Source organism: Pseudopodoces humilis, chromosome 2 (assembly GCF_049639895.1).
Source record: "Pseudopodoces humilis isolate 2021_Gansu_Grassland_sample_001 chromosome 2, ASM4963989v1, whole genome shotgun sequence".
NCBI lineage: Eukaryota > Metazoa > Chordata > Aves > Passeriformes > Paridae > Pseudopodoces > Pseudopodoces humilis.
In genome coordinates this window covers 113274271-113288681 of record NC_142201.1, presented here as the reverse complement: position 1 = coordinate 113288681, position 14411 = coordinate 113274271, and the positions used below count along the sequence as shown (strand labels likewise).

At 42.0% G+C, this 14411-nt stretch overlaps 1 protein-coding gene across 2 annotated transcripts in view; it reads left to right on the top strand.

Annotated features, from left to right (window-relative positions):
* Nucleotides 1–14411, top strand: part of FCHSD2 (FCH and double SH3 domains 2) — a 121938-nt gene that overhangs the window by 79489 nt on the left and 28038 nt on the right. The window contains exons 9-11 of one of the 2 annotated variants that reach the window (XM_088051948.1): nucleotides 8516–8638; nucleotides 12714–12809; nucleotides 13867–13938. In XM_088051948.1, coding sequence (XP_087908074.1) covers nucleotides 8516–8638; nucleotides 12714–12809; nucleotides 13867–13938 — 291 coding nt within the window. The remainder of the gene's footprint in view (nucleotides 1–8515; nucleotides 8639–12713; nucleotides 12810–13866; nucleotides 13939–14411) is intronic. The other variant, XM_005524085.3, reaches the window with a different exon arrangement.

The following is a 14411-nucleotide window of genomic DNA, read 5'->3' as shown; positions in this document are numbered from 1 at the left end:
CATGTGCACATCTGTGTCAGTTTAAGGTTTCTCTCCCTTAGCTTGTGTTGTTGTAATATAGAAAAGATTTGCATTTATCCAAGCTTGTGTCTGAGTCAGGGATGGTTCACCTGGAGCATGAGAGTTCATATGGAGACTTGCTGGTAAATCTGGATGGAATTCTGCAAGGAAGAATTCCCAGCGCTTTCTTGGAGGTGGTTCTCTGTGTGAGGTTTGGTTTTGTAGGAGGCAAAAATAATCAGCTCTGGCCTGTTCTCAAGCAGAGTGCATTTCTTTAACTTGCCTTCCAAATCATGTGAAAATATCAATATATTTGTTGAGCTGAGCAGCAAAATAATTTATTTTTGAGTAAGAAGGACTAAAAAAAATCCAAACAGAGCACACCCCCTCACACTGCTGTTCCTCAGAGATTTTGTGATGATGATGATGATCTTGTGGTCAGCAGAAGAATCCTTGAAGAGCAGAAATGCTGTCAAAGTGCTGAAGGATTTAAATGCACATTTTTCCATGTGAAGGAAGCCAATTATTACTGGCATGAGCAGTGCAGAGCACTCTGTACTCTCCAGATGCAAAGATGTCATGATGGTGACAGCTCTGCCACAAAGTCATCTTCCAAATGTTGGATTTGAGCCAGAACTTTTTTTTTTCCCCCAAGAATGAGGAAGTACAAAAGCAAAGATGCAGTTCATTAAAAATTCATCCTAAGTGGAATCCCCCTGGGATTTATTCCAGAGCTGTGCAGGAAAAAGCAAACTAGATCCAAGAAGTCTTGGGAGATACTTTGGGGGAATGTATTTCTAGATATTCCTAGAATCTGTTTTTATCTTCCAGGGTTTTTTTGAGCCTTAAGTGGCTTTGAAGATCTGGTTTTCTTTGTTCATGGCAGTCTCACATTAGGGTGTTCTCACTGATTTCAGTGGAATTGTCCTTTAACCTGGGAGTGTTAATTTAGTGCTGTCTGCACCAGGTAACTCTCACTGCTGTCAGCCTTGTGGCAATTACAAGGAATTATAAAGGGCATTTCCTTCCATGCCTGTGTTCACCTACAGACCCTCATCCTAAAGTGTGACAATTACAGGGCACTGCCATGAGATGGTGGAGGCAGATCATGTTATTACCATTAATTTTGCTTATTCTTGTTTTAAAGGGACTTTTTTCCTGCACTGTGGGAGGGTGATAAGCATCTGTTGGTGGCTGTTCCATATTTTTCTGTGCTCAGAGGAGGCTGCAGCCCCTCAACAACAAAGGTTTTGTCAGTAAAAACAATGACCCTGGCGAAATTGTAAAGGAACAAAATGATGTGCAGAACAATCATCAAGTGACTAATGAGAGCAAACAAAGAACTTGCAAACAAGCCCCAAACTCCTGACAGCAGAAAACACAAAGCTCTGGGGTAAGGGAAAGTGCAGAGTGTGTTCATGGGCACCCAGCTGAAAGGAACTTGGGGCTCTAGTGGTCTTCCAGTGTCCATTGTTGCTGTGCTTGCTGTGGTGAGAGCTCCTCCAGGGTGTGGGAGAAGAGGAAACTCCGAGCTTCATCCAACCTTGTCGATTTAAAGAGGCACTTTCTACTCCAGTCACTATATTCTCTTCCTACCTCTTGGGCTGCTGGTTTTACTCCCAGTTTTTCATGTGGCTCTGCTCTTCAGCAGGGTGGGCACGTCCCTGGAATATCTTGTGCTTGCTTTGTTGAGAGCTGCTTTGGGCAAATGCACTCCTGAATAGCACGTGGTCATGCAGGATGTGGGTTTATGGAAAACAAAAAGAAACGGGAGAAATTAATTAGCCTGACAACAACAGGATAGTGAGACAGTTACAAAAATTCCTTAAATTACTTTCTCTGGAAGTTCAAGAAGGAGCAGAAGCCAGAGAGGATCTTTTTGTAGGGACTCTTAAAACCTTCTTCACTCAGAGCTGTTGGCATCCTGTGGGCCTGCTGTGACAGGTCCATGTCCTTGCAGTGCTGAAGGCTCTGGATCTGGATGCAGTGCTCCAGGTGGGAGGGTCTCACTGGATTTCAGACATTCCCACACAGAGATAGGTAGGGAAACTTCAAGAGCGAGTTGGATCTGGACCTCACTAAAGCAGACTTATCAACACAGCCGTTGGATGTGTAAGATTTTCCTGAGATACAGGTAATTTTACAGCCTCAGGTTAGCCCTGCATTGCTTTGGATGCAGACTGGCTGTTCTGTTAACCTGAAATCCTGATTTTACAGAGTTAAATGTAGGTGCTCCTCTCTCCCTGCAGGCTGAGGAAGTCCAGCACTCACTTCTCGATCCAGGGAAGGGAGTTGGGGTTTGCCCTCAGCTTTTCTCAGCAGCTTTCTCTGCTTGCACAAGTTAGCAGAAAAGCAGGATTTTTCCCCAAGAGGGAGCCTGCAGCGGGCAGGCTGGGCAGCAGCTTCCTGTCATTTGGAAGTCAGGCTTCAGCCCTCAAATCCGTGATGGGCGCGGATAGGGCGCAGTTGTTCCTGCAGGATCTCGGGGAACCAGAGGCTGATGCCAGTAGCTCCACATTGCTCCAGGCAGGTTGTTCAGGGACACTGCTGGGGCTTTGATCTGGGGTTTGTTGGGAATTCAGATGGGAATTCAGAATTCCAGCCTGATGTCGTGTTTTGTTGACAAACACAGCCCTGATTGACTTTTACACTGGGGAGTCTTGATGGAGAGGAAAGGATTTCAGCAGTGACAAATGCTGCAGGGATGGAAGAGTTTAAAAATAAAAATAAGCAGCTTTTCTTCTGTATTAGGAGAAATTGATGCCAGGAATCAGCATTTTTAAAGGAAAATGACTGGAATGGAGCTGTTTCCCAGAAAGGATGGGTTTTCCAGACCTTCCTTCCTTCCTTCCTCTCCTCATGTCCTTGGGAAGTGCTGTTCCATTTCACGGCTCTGAATAGTGCTGAGTGTGGCAAATCCAGCTGATCCGGGCTCTTGACTTTGTTCTGAGTTTTAGATGAGTTTTTAAAATACTTTATCCTTCACTGTCAGATGAAAGGAGAATTGTTGCTCTGTTTGGACTAAAACACAGAGACTTCTCACCCTAGAAAGATGGAAGTTGATGCTTTAATTCTAAGAACACCTGTTGACAAATTATTATTGTCTGTACCCCAACCTTTCCTTCTAATATTCATCTTTTCTGACATATCAAAATTAAAACCCTCAGTGGAGTCTCATTTACCAAAATCATTCAACTGAAAATTCCCAGACTGTGCCATCCATGAGATCACTCTGTTTATTTAATGCATTGGAGGCAGGAGTTTCAAGCACAAACACTCAAAAAGCTTCACTCAGCATGTTTGTTCTGCAATTCAGATTGATAGGTTTTTAATTTTAAGTAAGGAAAAGTTTTGAGTAGTATTACAGAAAATAAAGGCTGAAAGCTCAAGTCCCTGTTCATAATGGATTCCAAGTGGTTTTCAGAGCAAAGCAGATCAGGGATAGATAAAAGAGATAAAAACAGGGGGTTTAATGCAAATGACAGGAGGGTGGTAAAAGACTTTAATTTCATTTTTAATATAAATACATTCACATATAAAATTACTTTAATATAAATATAAAATAGAGAGTGGAATCTATGGTACAGATCTCCCTTTTGATCTGGGGGCTTGACTCCTGAGCAGTAAAAGAAATCACATTACCAGGATGAAATCCCACTGACTCCACAGAAAAGTTATCACTCCACCAACACAATGATTTTTGTTCTGTTCATTTCTTTCCCTTATCTTTCTGTTTTCAGGCTGCAGCCCAGGCAGGGGAGGGTCAGCTCTGATTCTGTGCTGTTCCCTCCACCCATGTGAGGAAATTCCTTGCCTTCCACATCAGTTGTATTGTTTCCAGCCGAGCGGTGGCAGCTTAGGGAGTGTTTGCCAAGGGTTCCAGTGGCAAAACCAACCCTCAAAAACTGTTGGGTTGCATCAGCTCAGGGAATGATGGATGTTTTGAAATGAAAATTGAATCTCACAGAGCCATAGGATGGTTTGGGTTGGAAGGGACCTTAAAGATCATCCCGTTCCACCCCCAGTTCAAGGATCATGGCTCTTATCACAGGCGTGGGGTTAGGGAGTTTAAAATGCATAAAAATATAAATGTGTGTTTTGAAATACCAAATTATTTCTAGGCAGTGATGATTCAGATGAGAGTACTGTGAATTAGTCACTGAAGCCCACATGGGTTTACAAGTGTATCTTTAATTGTGGGTTTTAACCTAGCACTTGTTTTGGTACCCGGTGGTTAAATGAGAGGTTTACTTTGAACACCTGAGTTTAAACTGTAAAATTATTACCCAGAGCTTCAGCACAGCTTTTAGGAGTTTCTGTGCAAGACAGCCATGAACAGAATGCGAGGAATACTTCAGAAATAAATGGCATAACAGGGAAAACTCACCTTGGTGGCTTCACACAGCTCTGGTCTGCGTTGTGTGTGGGGCAGATAGTTTCCATTTTTAATTTCTGTTTGCTTTTAAAATAAAAAATACAGAGTAGTTCAGCTTGTTCTCTGTCTTCTCCAAGATATAGAAATGGTAATTTTTAAGTGGAGTGTGGCTGAGACCTGTAAATGTTTTAGTGAAGAGACTTGAAGTCAGTCACATAAATGAAGATGAAAATTCTACACAAGGTCTGTTCTACATCATATGTTATTTTAAGTGAGTAACAACCTCCCAAAGGCAACCAAATGTCCTAATAATAACTAAAATACTTTCAGTTATTATTTTTAAGGGAATTTTCATAGAATGTAGAATGATTAAAGCTAAATTCTCAAAATGTTTAGTACCATCTCTTGAAACAAAAAAAAAAAAGCTCCTGAAAATGATGATCTGAAGTGGGACTGAAGTTTTCTTTCTGGGAGAAACCCTCAAAGTTATACACGACACTTGGATGTTGAGTGTTCAAGACAATGTTCTTGTCCCATTCCCTTCATATGTAATTTTATTTAATATATAGGATTTCTTCTAAAAATAGGCTTTAATTTGGCTGTGTGTCCACTGTGTTCAACAGCTTCAACTCTTCTCAGCCCTAATTCCAACCTTTAGCTTCTCAAGCTTGGACACAGGGGGGAAGTAGTTTTACACCTTTAGTATGGCAACTCTGCTGTAAAGAAATGATTCCTGAAAAAACAGTGACTTTTTTCTATCCTTGGAAATTGTAATTTTGTGCTACTTAACTTTGTATTATCTTGGGTTTGATGCCAGATTTGTTTTTTTTTTTAAAAAAACCCTTGATTTCCTTTTGAAGTTGACAAAAAGACAGGTTTTTCAGTGGGATTGTAATACAGTAAGTGATTTAGTGCTCTCTGGAGAGCCAGAAAGAGAACAAAAGCCATTGTAGAGGAATAATGGGTGTTGGGTTTTTTGATTGTCTTTTTTTTTTTTTCCAGTTTCCCCTTCAAGTTTTGTGATGAGAAATTTTGAAAAGACTTTTCCTTTCAAAAGCTGTGATGTTCAGTGGTTTGGGTCAGAGCGTTTGTAAGTGAATGAGATTCAGCTGATAAAACCCCACGTGAATGTTAATTTATATCCTACAGTTCAGCAAGTCAAGTCTTTTGTTTTAATATTAACACATCCAGCTCGATGTAATAATTACCATTTTATAGAAAGGATAAATCCATTATTATTGCAAGTCTGGAACCAACCAGCTCTCTGATCCTGTGGCTGATGGGATGTCACCTTTTCTGTGCCACGAGGAGCTTTTCAGCCTGTGTTGGAGCTGCTTTCTCAGCCCTGCCTGTGTGTGATACTGCAGTGACTTTCAGAACTTCAGTTCTGGCAGCTTGCACCGGTATTTAAGAACTTCATCATATTGAAACTGCTTTTAATTAATGAAAGGAGCCAGGCTGTAATGCAGCTCTCACATGCTGACAGACCTGTGTGCTCCCTAATGTTTTGCCACACTTCGCTCTGATGTTCTTTCTTAAATATCTTCATTTTTTATATCACACTGGGGGGGTTTCTGGCATCTCAGCAGACCTGTGGTCATTGCAGGAGGAGGGGGAAAATAATGAAGTTAATATTTCTCCCTCTTTTTTATTTTTAATACTCCTTGAACTGCAGACTGCAGCTGGACATGAATTAATCCCCAGTGCTGCGTGGATGATAATTGGAGGGAATAAACACGTGTGGGGCTGGGCTGTGTGTGCCTGACATGTCTGTCTGAGCTAATTGTGGGGGCACTATTTACGGTCAGTGAAGAGGAATAGGCCCTTGGCATCCTGCCTTTCAGCTGACCTATTTTAGCTATCTGTCTTGGAGAGGGATCAGTCACAACACACAAGCAGCAACTTCTCTCCACTGGCTCTGCAAAGCACCCAGTGTCAAAACCCAACGCAGATCTCAGCATTTAAGACTTAAATGTAATGACACGGACCCTTCGTGTGGGGTTTGAGATAAAAACGACATTTGGGTTTGGTATGGAGCTGTGAAATACTCATTTATGGCATCGTGGGATGAAAAGAATCACAGCCACTTTGCAAACTGAGCACTTGGAATTGCTTTGCCAAATTGAAATGATTTATTTACATTTCTTAGCAGAGTTGCACTCCAGCCCTGGTGTTTGAGCTGGAAAGCTTTAGGAACAGATAAAAGTCGGCAGTTCTGTTCTGGGGGAGTTTCAGGCTTCCCCAGAAACTTCTTTCCAGAGAGCACAGGCAGCCCTGGCAATTTTACCCATCATTTGTATTCTCTGTGAGCACAGGGCTGAGCTGCTGATGGGGCTGCCTGTTGCTGCATTGGATGTGCCAGGGGGTGCCCTTGGAATGGGATGGTGGCTCTGGCACTCGTGTGTGACACCCAGGGCTCGTCCCTGCAGGGCTAAAAGAACAGGGAATGTTCAAATCCTGGTGCTGGCCTGGGACTGAGCCTCCTCAAGCAGCTCAGGGTGAATCCCAGCAAAGCTGTGCCCACACAGGCAAGAACTGAACCTGTGTCTGTGTATGGCTGCCTGGTTTCTGTGGATTTGCTGCTGGGAATTCCCTGGTGATTTCCTCAACTGAACATTTCGGCTCTAAGCTCGTATTACATAACTCTTTAAATAAGAATTTTTCAAAATTCTATTTAAGAGAGTGCTTGGTGGAGCTGACACCACTTGCAGGAGCCTGGAGCAGTTATCCTATAGCTCTTTTACTGGGAAGTCTTTCCTGGGGCAGGGCCTCCAGGAGGAAGACTTGGAAGGAATTTGCTGCTGGTTTGGCATAATGGTTTCCTGATGGCCATAGAGCTCTTGAGTTCGAGGCAGGTTTGATATGTTGATATGATATGTTAGATATGAAGGAAACAATCTGCCTCTGCTAAAAATTCCTTTACACTTGGTAGGTGGAGGATGAAGAAAATAGTGTAGTGTGAAGTGGATTTGGGATATCAGAGTTGGGGCATGAGAATTCCAGTCCCACTATTTGATTATCTCCTCAAAGCATCCCTCACTGAAGGTGGCTGTGTGCTGCAGGGAAAACTGCAGGAGGAAGATCTCTTCTGTTCTTCCTAAGTTCTGAGGGATTTCATAAAACCATGGAATGGTTTGGGATGGAAGGGACCTAAAAGTTCATCCCATTCCACCCCTGGAATGGGCAGGGACACCTTCCACTATCCCAGGTTGCTCCAAACCCTGTCCAGCCTGGCCTTGGACACTTCCAGGATTTATGTCTGATTTATTGTGTGTGTTCACCTCACCTTAAATGTTTGGCTTGGTTTTTCAGGGGTAGAAACTATTCCTTAAGTTTTGCAGTTTTTTTCCACCCTCAAATTTTCAAAATGATTTGAATAATCAAATACAATTTTCTACAGAAACACATCCTTGAGTTTGTTTAAATGGAGTGTGCACAGTTTCTGTGAATACACTGTTTAAATGGATATCTGTGGAATATGACCTATTAAAAAATCTAAATCATATATATTTAAATACATCCTGAGTTAAATATTTAAATGACATTGTCAGTCACTTGCAAAGTCATATTTAACACAGAACTTGTGTAACCTGCACCGTGTGATGTGATTTTACAGCTCTGCTTACAGCAGAGCTTTGGGGTTTGAACTTTGCTGTCACTGCTACGTTTGGGATAAGTTTGTGTTACTTATTTGGTATTTCTGAGCACAAAATAAAGTGAAGTGGCAGCTATTGCTCAGCTGTTTTTGAGAAGCAAACAGCTGGCGACGTGTCACATGCAGATGTTGAGTGTCCTGGCACCATTCCCTGAGGAACACTCTGCTTGGCAGCACCCCATGGCCTTGCAGTTCCTGGGTGTCTTCCTTGCCCTCGGTGACACCTCCCTGGGCATATTCCCTTCTCCAGAGCTGCTGTGCCCACGGGAACAGCTGGTGGAAATCCCGGGAGGTTGCTGCAGTGCTGTGTGCTGCCCTCTAATGGGAGCCCAGCACTGACATTCCTCTGTCCTCTCCTCACAGGGGTGAATCTGCTGAGAAAATGGGGTGAGCATCCTGCAAGTCCCTGGGTGAATACTGAGAAATTGTACACAGAGCTGCTTCCTGCTTCTCCTGATTTTCTTTATTTCTTTCCCTTCATGCAGGCTCTTGATGGAAACATATATGATCACCTTAAGGATTATTTAATGGCATTCAGCAGGACTGAACTAGAGACGTGCCAAGCTGTACAGAATACATTCCAGTTTTTACTGGAGACTTCCAGCAGGGTAAGTTTGAACTGAATGATCCTTTGTAACTGAGTTCTTGCAGCATGGACAAATCCCCAGGGCCGGGATTTGCTTCCAAAATCATGACAAAACTGAAAGGTTGTTATTTTTGGTTGCTCCTGAGTGGTATTAAGTTAAAAGAAACCAGACAGTTTTCTTGGGGAGAATTTTTCCTCTAACACCCAGACTGCCTTCCCCTGAGTGCCTTTGCATCCAGAGATGCTCAGTTCTCCTTACCTTGCACTTCTGGAAGGAGAAATTGCATCTGAGGGTTCTGCACGGTGTAATCTGGAACAAAGCCCTGGGAAACTGCTTGGATTATTTCTTAATAATTGTCTGTCAACTTAAAATCCAAACTATTATGCTGTTTTCTCCCTGGAATTAAGGGTGGCAAACACAGCAAACAAATTAGAGCCTTGTCATAGACGTGGTTTGTTTGCTTTGTCGAGCAGCCAGACTGAGAGAGGCGTGATCGCTTCCAGGGTAATTTTGATACTTAAATAATTCATCTGCTGGGCTAAAAGGAAAAAAAAAATCGCCACTGAGCTCAGAAAGGCTGCTTTAATGCAGTCATAATATTCCTTTATACATTTTACCTTACCCACCCACCCAGAAACAGAGCTCATTCACACAGAGATGTGGAGCAAAAGCTTATTTAACACACTCCTTATTTACCTCCAAGCAAGTGATCTCACACCTTCAGAGAGCTGAAGTGAGGGCATGAAAAATGGGCTTCACCCTCAGCTTTGAATTTATTTGGCAGCAACTGTAAAAACAATCAAAATACCATTTTCTCTTCAGTTGTAGAAGGATTTTCAATAATTCAGCTTGGGGTGTATTATTCAGGTCTGCTTCAAATACCTTCCCCAGAAATGCTGGCTTGGAATCTTTTAGCTAAACAGGCTTCTGTATAATGGCTGCATAATTAATTTTTCACTGTTATATCAGATCCTTTGTGTTCTAAATACTCGGAGAGCTGCCTGGTTGGGGCTTGGATCCAATTCTGAACTGCCGTGTCCAAACAGCTCCTTGGAGTGGGAATCCTTTCCTCGGGTGTTTGTGTGTGCTGAGCTCGGGGTGGTTCGTGTTAGCCAGGCCAGAGAGCTCCAGTCTGGCTGATTTTCCACAGCACCCAAGTCAGGCTGTGTGTGATGGGAACAGTCATGTTCCTGCTTTATTCCATGGGCATGACGCCTGCAGAAGGGACAGAAATGTAAATCCAGCTGGCAGGTCTGAACAGGGTTTCTACAGCTCCATTTGCTTCTCTCCTTGTGCTTCAGGAGCGCAGAGGAGAAAAGTTTGTGTTGCTTTGCACACTGAAAATGTGTGCTTCACTCTGAATATATTGACTGGTGGATTTTTCCACAGGCTTTGCCTATCCTTTCTTTCCATAACAGGTCCAGGTTGCAGTGATCAGCCCCCAAAAAAAAAAAAAGAATCCAGAAAAAAACATTTTCTCTCCACCAAAACCCATCTGTGTCTTTCAAAAGCAGCTCGAGTTGTTAAACTTGTAATAAATTTGTTAGCAATTTAGCATAAACCTGTCATCAAAGCAAAGGTTTTAAATATTTATTGGGGGTTTTGAATGCTTCACCTGTTCTTTGTTAGTTTGCAGTACAAGCTTGGCAGGCTCTGCTTAGAGGAGACACTTCAGGTCATTGGGAGGAATATTTTTGCTCATCCATCTCAACTATATTTCTGTTTGCAGGATGGAATTAAATTGTATTTACTTTAGAAGGACACAAGTTGCTTCCCACAAGTGGCAGGGATGGTTTCTTGGATGGGCAGGGCTGGCTGTCGCCTCATGTGATGCAGATTGAGGAAAGCAGCTAAAAACCAGATTTTCTGTATAAAATGGAGGTTTTTTATATTTCAAACAACAACACTGTTCATTGGGGCTTGGAGATTTTATTACTTCTGGGTCAGGGTGGCCCTTGTCATTCCTCTGACACTGGAATAGGAACTCTGACCCCAGAGAGGATAAGTTTAAGGGGGATATTGGGAAGGAATTGTTCCCTGGGAGGATGGGCAGGCCCTGGCACAGGGTGCCCAGAGCAGCTGTGGCTGCCCCTGGATCCCTGGAAGTGCCCAAGGCCAGGCTGGATGGGGCTTGGAGCAGCCTGGGACAGTGCAAGGTGTCCCTGCCATGGCAGGGGGTGGAATAAGAAGATTTTATAGGTCACTCCCCATCCAAACCACTCAGTAACTGTGATTGTATCAAAAACCAATTTAACTTCCTTTTCACTTGAACAGTCTTACTCAAGGCTCATAGTTCTCTTTTGGCAAAAAAAAAGCTGATTTTCTTTGGAACATTTTCTGAAATTCCATTTGCTGTTTTGAGTAATGTTTTTGTGAGGTTTCTGGTAAGAGGGCAAATAATTTCCTTTATGCATATCTGTGACTGTGCCTTGTTTCTGCATATGGGATATATTTAATGTTTGATTTCAGGTCTTGACAGGTTTTAACCTGTCAATTGACATTGACTTCAGAAACTGTGTAAGTACATTGATTTAATTACTGAATAACAGGAAATCTATTTGGAAAAGTTGCAGCTTAATCCCAAAGATACAGTGTTGCTTTGGAGTCTTTTTATTCTCTTTTTATCAATTGTCCAATATTTTGTGCAAATACAGGATTTTGTGTGCTGGGCTTGCACATTGTCCCAAGCCTCCTGTTCTGATAACAGTTGTTTTCATTTTTAACCACTTATTGTGGCTTTGAGGGGAAATCTCCTAGAAGTGCTGTTGGAAAAATGAGTTTTCTGCTTTGAACTGATTTACTTGGCAGTCAGATTTCTGTGAGGAAAGCACGTTAAAATATCTGTGTAAATTTTCACATCCTCAGTAACTTCATTTTGGGTTTTTTTTTTCCCCTAATTGAACTTAAAATAGCTCCACATATTTGGCATGGTCCAGCCTTGTGTGCCATGGTCAGGGTTCACATGAATCTAAAGGACAATTCAATGGACTAGCTGCTTAAATTAAATTATTTTGATGCCAGATCAGTGCTGAGCATCCTCTGAAGCTGCAGATGTTTCCTTCTTTAGTATTTTCTGAATTTCTATTTCTGGGAATTCGTGATGCAAATCCCTGTCTGTTTTCTCCCCATTTGAGTGTGTTTATGTTCAACTGCTCAAATTGGAGCAGTAATTATGTACTTTTCTGGTTTAGATGAGTGTATTATTTGCCCTGGAGGACTATTTACTTTCTTTAACTGGAGATTAATTTTTTTACAGTTCAGTATTTCAGCAACACAAGCATCAACATTTTGCTGCATTAGAGAAGAAGTTTTATTTCCCATTGTCCACGCAGCACAGAGTTCATGCACAATGCTGCTATTTCTGGATAAATACCATCTTTATTATCTCTTTTGTACATGGAAGCCCCCAGTTTGGTAATAAATTGATATAATTTTGATGCATTTTCATCAGTTGAGACACTGAATGCTCTGTAAGAGTTCTTCAACCAGTGATGCTATTTTTTCATCATGCAATCACTGGGTATTTCTTTGTAAATCTGTGTAAATTGTGACATAAGAGGTTTGTTTAGGGATCTGTGTCATGCTGCCTGAAACGTATCATTAAACAAATTTGGGAGCTGAAGGAGTTTTGCTTCAGCAAAATGCAAGCTTAGAGAGTTTTCTCTGAAAGCAATTTAATAAAGAGAGATGAAGTTTGTAACTGATTTTGGATGCATTATTCCAAATAGTCTTTTCATCTCCCACAACTAATAATTTCTGCCAAATTAAGACTTTTCATCTTAAGAAAGAGTAGTGCACAGGAAATTACCCACAAGAGAAGGGAAAAATATTTATGGCAGTGACACCACAGGGTGTCTATTTAATAGTGTTTTTTTCCCCCCGTTCTGTAGGTAAATGGCAGGGATATTTTAGATCCTTGTCACCCACTGTGCGTCCTGCCAGTACCTCTGACCAGCTCAGGTCCTCAATTTCCTGCTGGTGCACCCAAGCTTCTGCTGCAGGTTTAATCTCAGCTGAAAACTGTTCTGGTTTTTCTCTCCAGCTGTTTTTCAGTTCACAAAACAAGGAGTGTAAATAAACCTTTTTCTTTCCTCAGGTGGTGCGGGATTACAATCTCCAGCTGTTCTTACAGGAGAACTCTGTGTTCCACAAACCTCAGCCTTTCCAGTTCCAGCCCAGTGACAGTGACACTGTAAGAACCCTGTGAATCCCTGCAGTTACTTGGTCTTGCTCTATTTTAAGGCAGATTGTTCTAAATGGGGAAGAGAATCACTGGTATCCCAGTCTGATTTAACCTCGTGCTGTATTTTTGGGAAAGAAAGGGAGAGTGGCCTGGTTGCAGGAGGTGGGTGATGGTAAAAAAAGCATCAAACAGGCTCTACATCATCCACAAAAGAGCAGAATCTTTTTTTGGCTTCCAGATTGTGACTAACAGTCCTCTGTTTCACTGCTTTTAACCTAATTCCTACTAAATTTTGTTGCCTTTTTATCCTGCTGGTGAGGTTCTCGTAATATTCACTAATACTGGGTTACAACTGTGCCAAATAAAGTGTCCCTACACACCTAAATTGCTCAAGGAATACTTAGAGATACATATAGAGAGTTACTAAAAATAATACTGTTAAAACACTGCATTCCAAAATAATATCCGGAAATCTTATCTTGGTTTCTGTGTTGCTTCCAAAGCAGTGATTAATGACATTAAAATTGAATGAATCAGAGTATGTAAGTGCATTTCCAAACAGCACCTTGATTAAAGTGGATTCTTGTCCCATCGACATTACTGATGTTATTTTAAGAAACAGCTGTTTAAAATAAGTCTTTAAAACATACCAACTTTTTCTGACTTGGATTCATTAGTGAACTGACTTGGGCAGTCCTGATCTGCAGTTCAAGTGATTCAGATCAAGACCTGCATAAAAGTGATTTTTTTAAATTTCAGTCACCCTGGAATCTCTCACTGGGTCTCCTTTGTATTTCCTTTTTAACAAACTCTGATTTTAATTTTTATTCCAGAAAGAGTCAGTTATTCCCAAAAACATACATGTTTGGACAATGCTCTTGGGTGGGATTGTTGGGGTGTCTGTGCAAGGCCAGGAGTTGGACTGGATAATGCATCCAACTCAGCATATTCAGTGATGAATTTTAGGTTGCTCTTGATAACAGTGAGCAGAATCTTTCTGAGTCTTTGCTCTGCCTCTCTAACTTTTGCTGCCGTGTTCTTGTCCCCGTGCACTCCCTGCATCCAGAGTTTTAATGCAGTTCAGCTGGTGGAGATTGAGCCCTCACCTGTCAGTGCTATGAGAATGACCATAGCTGAGGTACCTGGGGGTGTTTATGGTCAGCCCTGTGTTATCCCTGTGCATGTGGGATGCTGAATTTACACTCTGGAGAGGTGGCAACAGAATGCACAATCTCTATAGATATAAAACAGAAAAGGGGGAAAGAAAAAAAAAATAAAAAGCTTTTTTTCACAATGAGACTCCGAGGAGGAAAAATCAATTTAAGAGCATTATTTGTGGGGGGCAGCTTCACACTTCTCCTGTGTTCTTGCACAGGGTTTGTGATCAATATTCTAATCTGCTGGGGCAGGAATTAAAATTTCACAGCTCAGGACAGTGCTGTGTGTAATTGGTTGCTGCTCCTCTGTGAGAGGGAAAGGTTGTCTGACAGCTGCAGGCTCTGGGTGTGCACTGATGAAATGCAGCCCTATTACTGATTTAAATTGGCTCTTCTCCAGAGGGCCATCCCCATGGCCAGTAGAGCTGTAATTCAGTCCCATTAAACTTTCCAG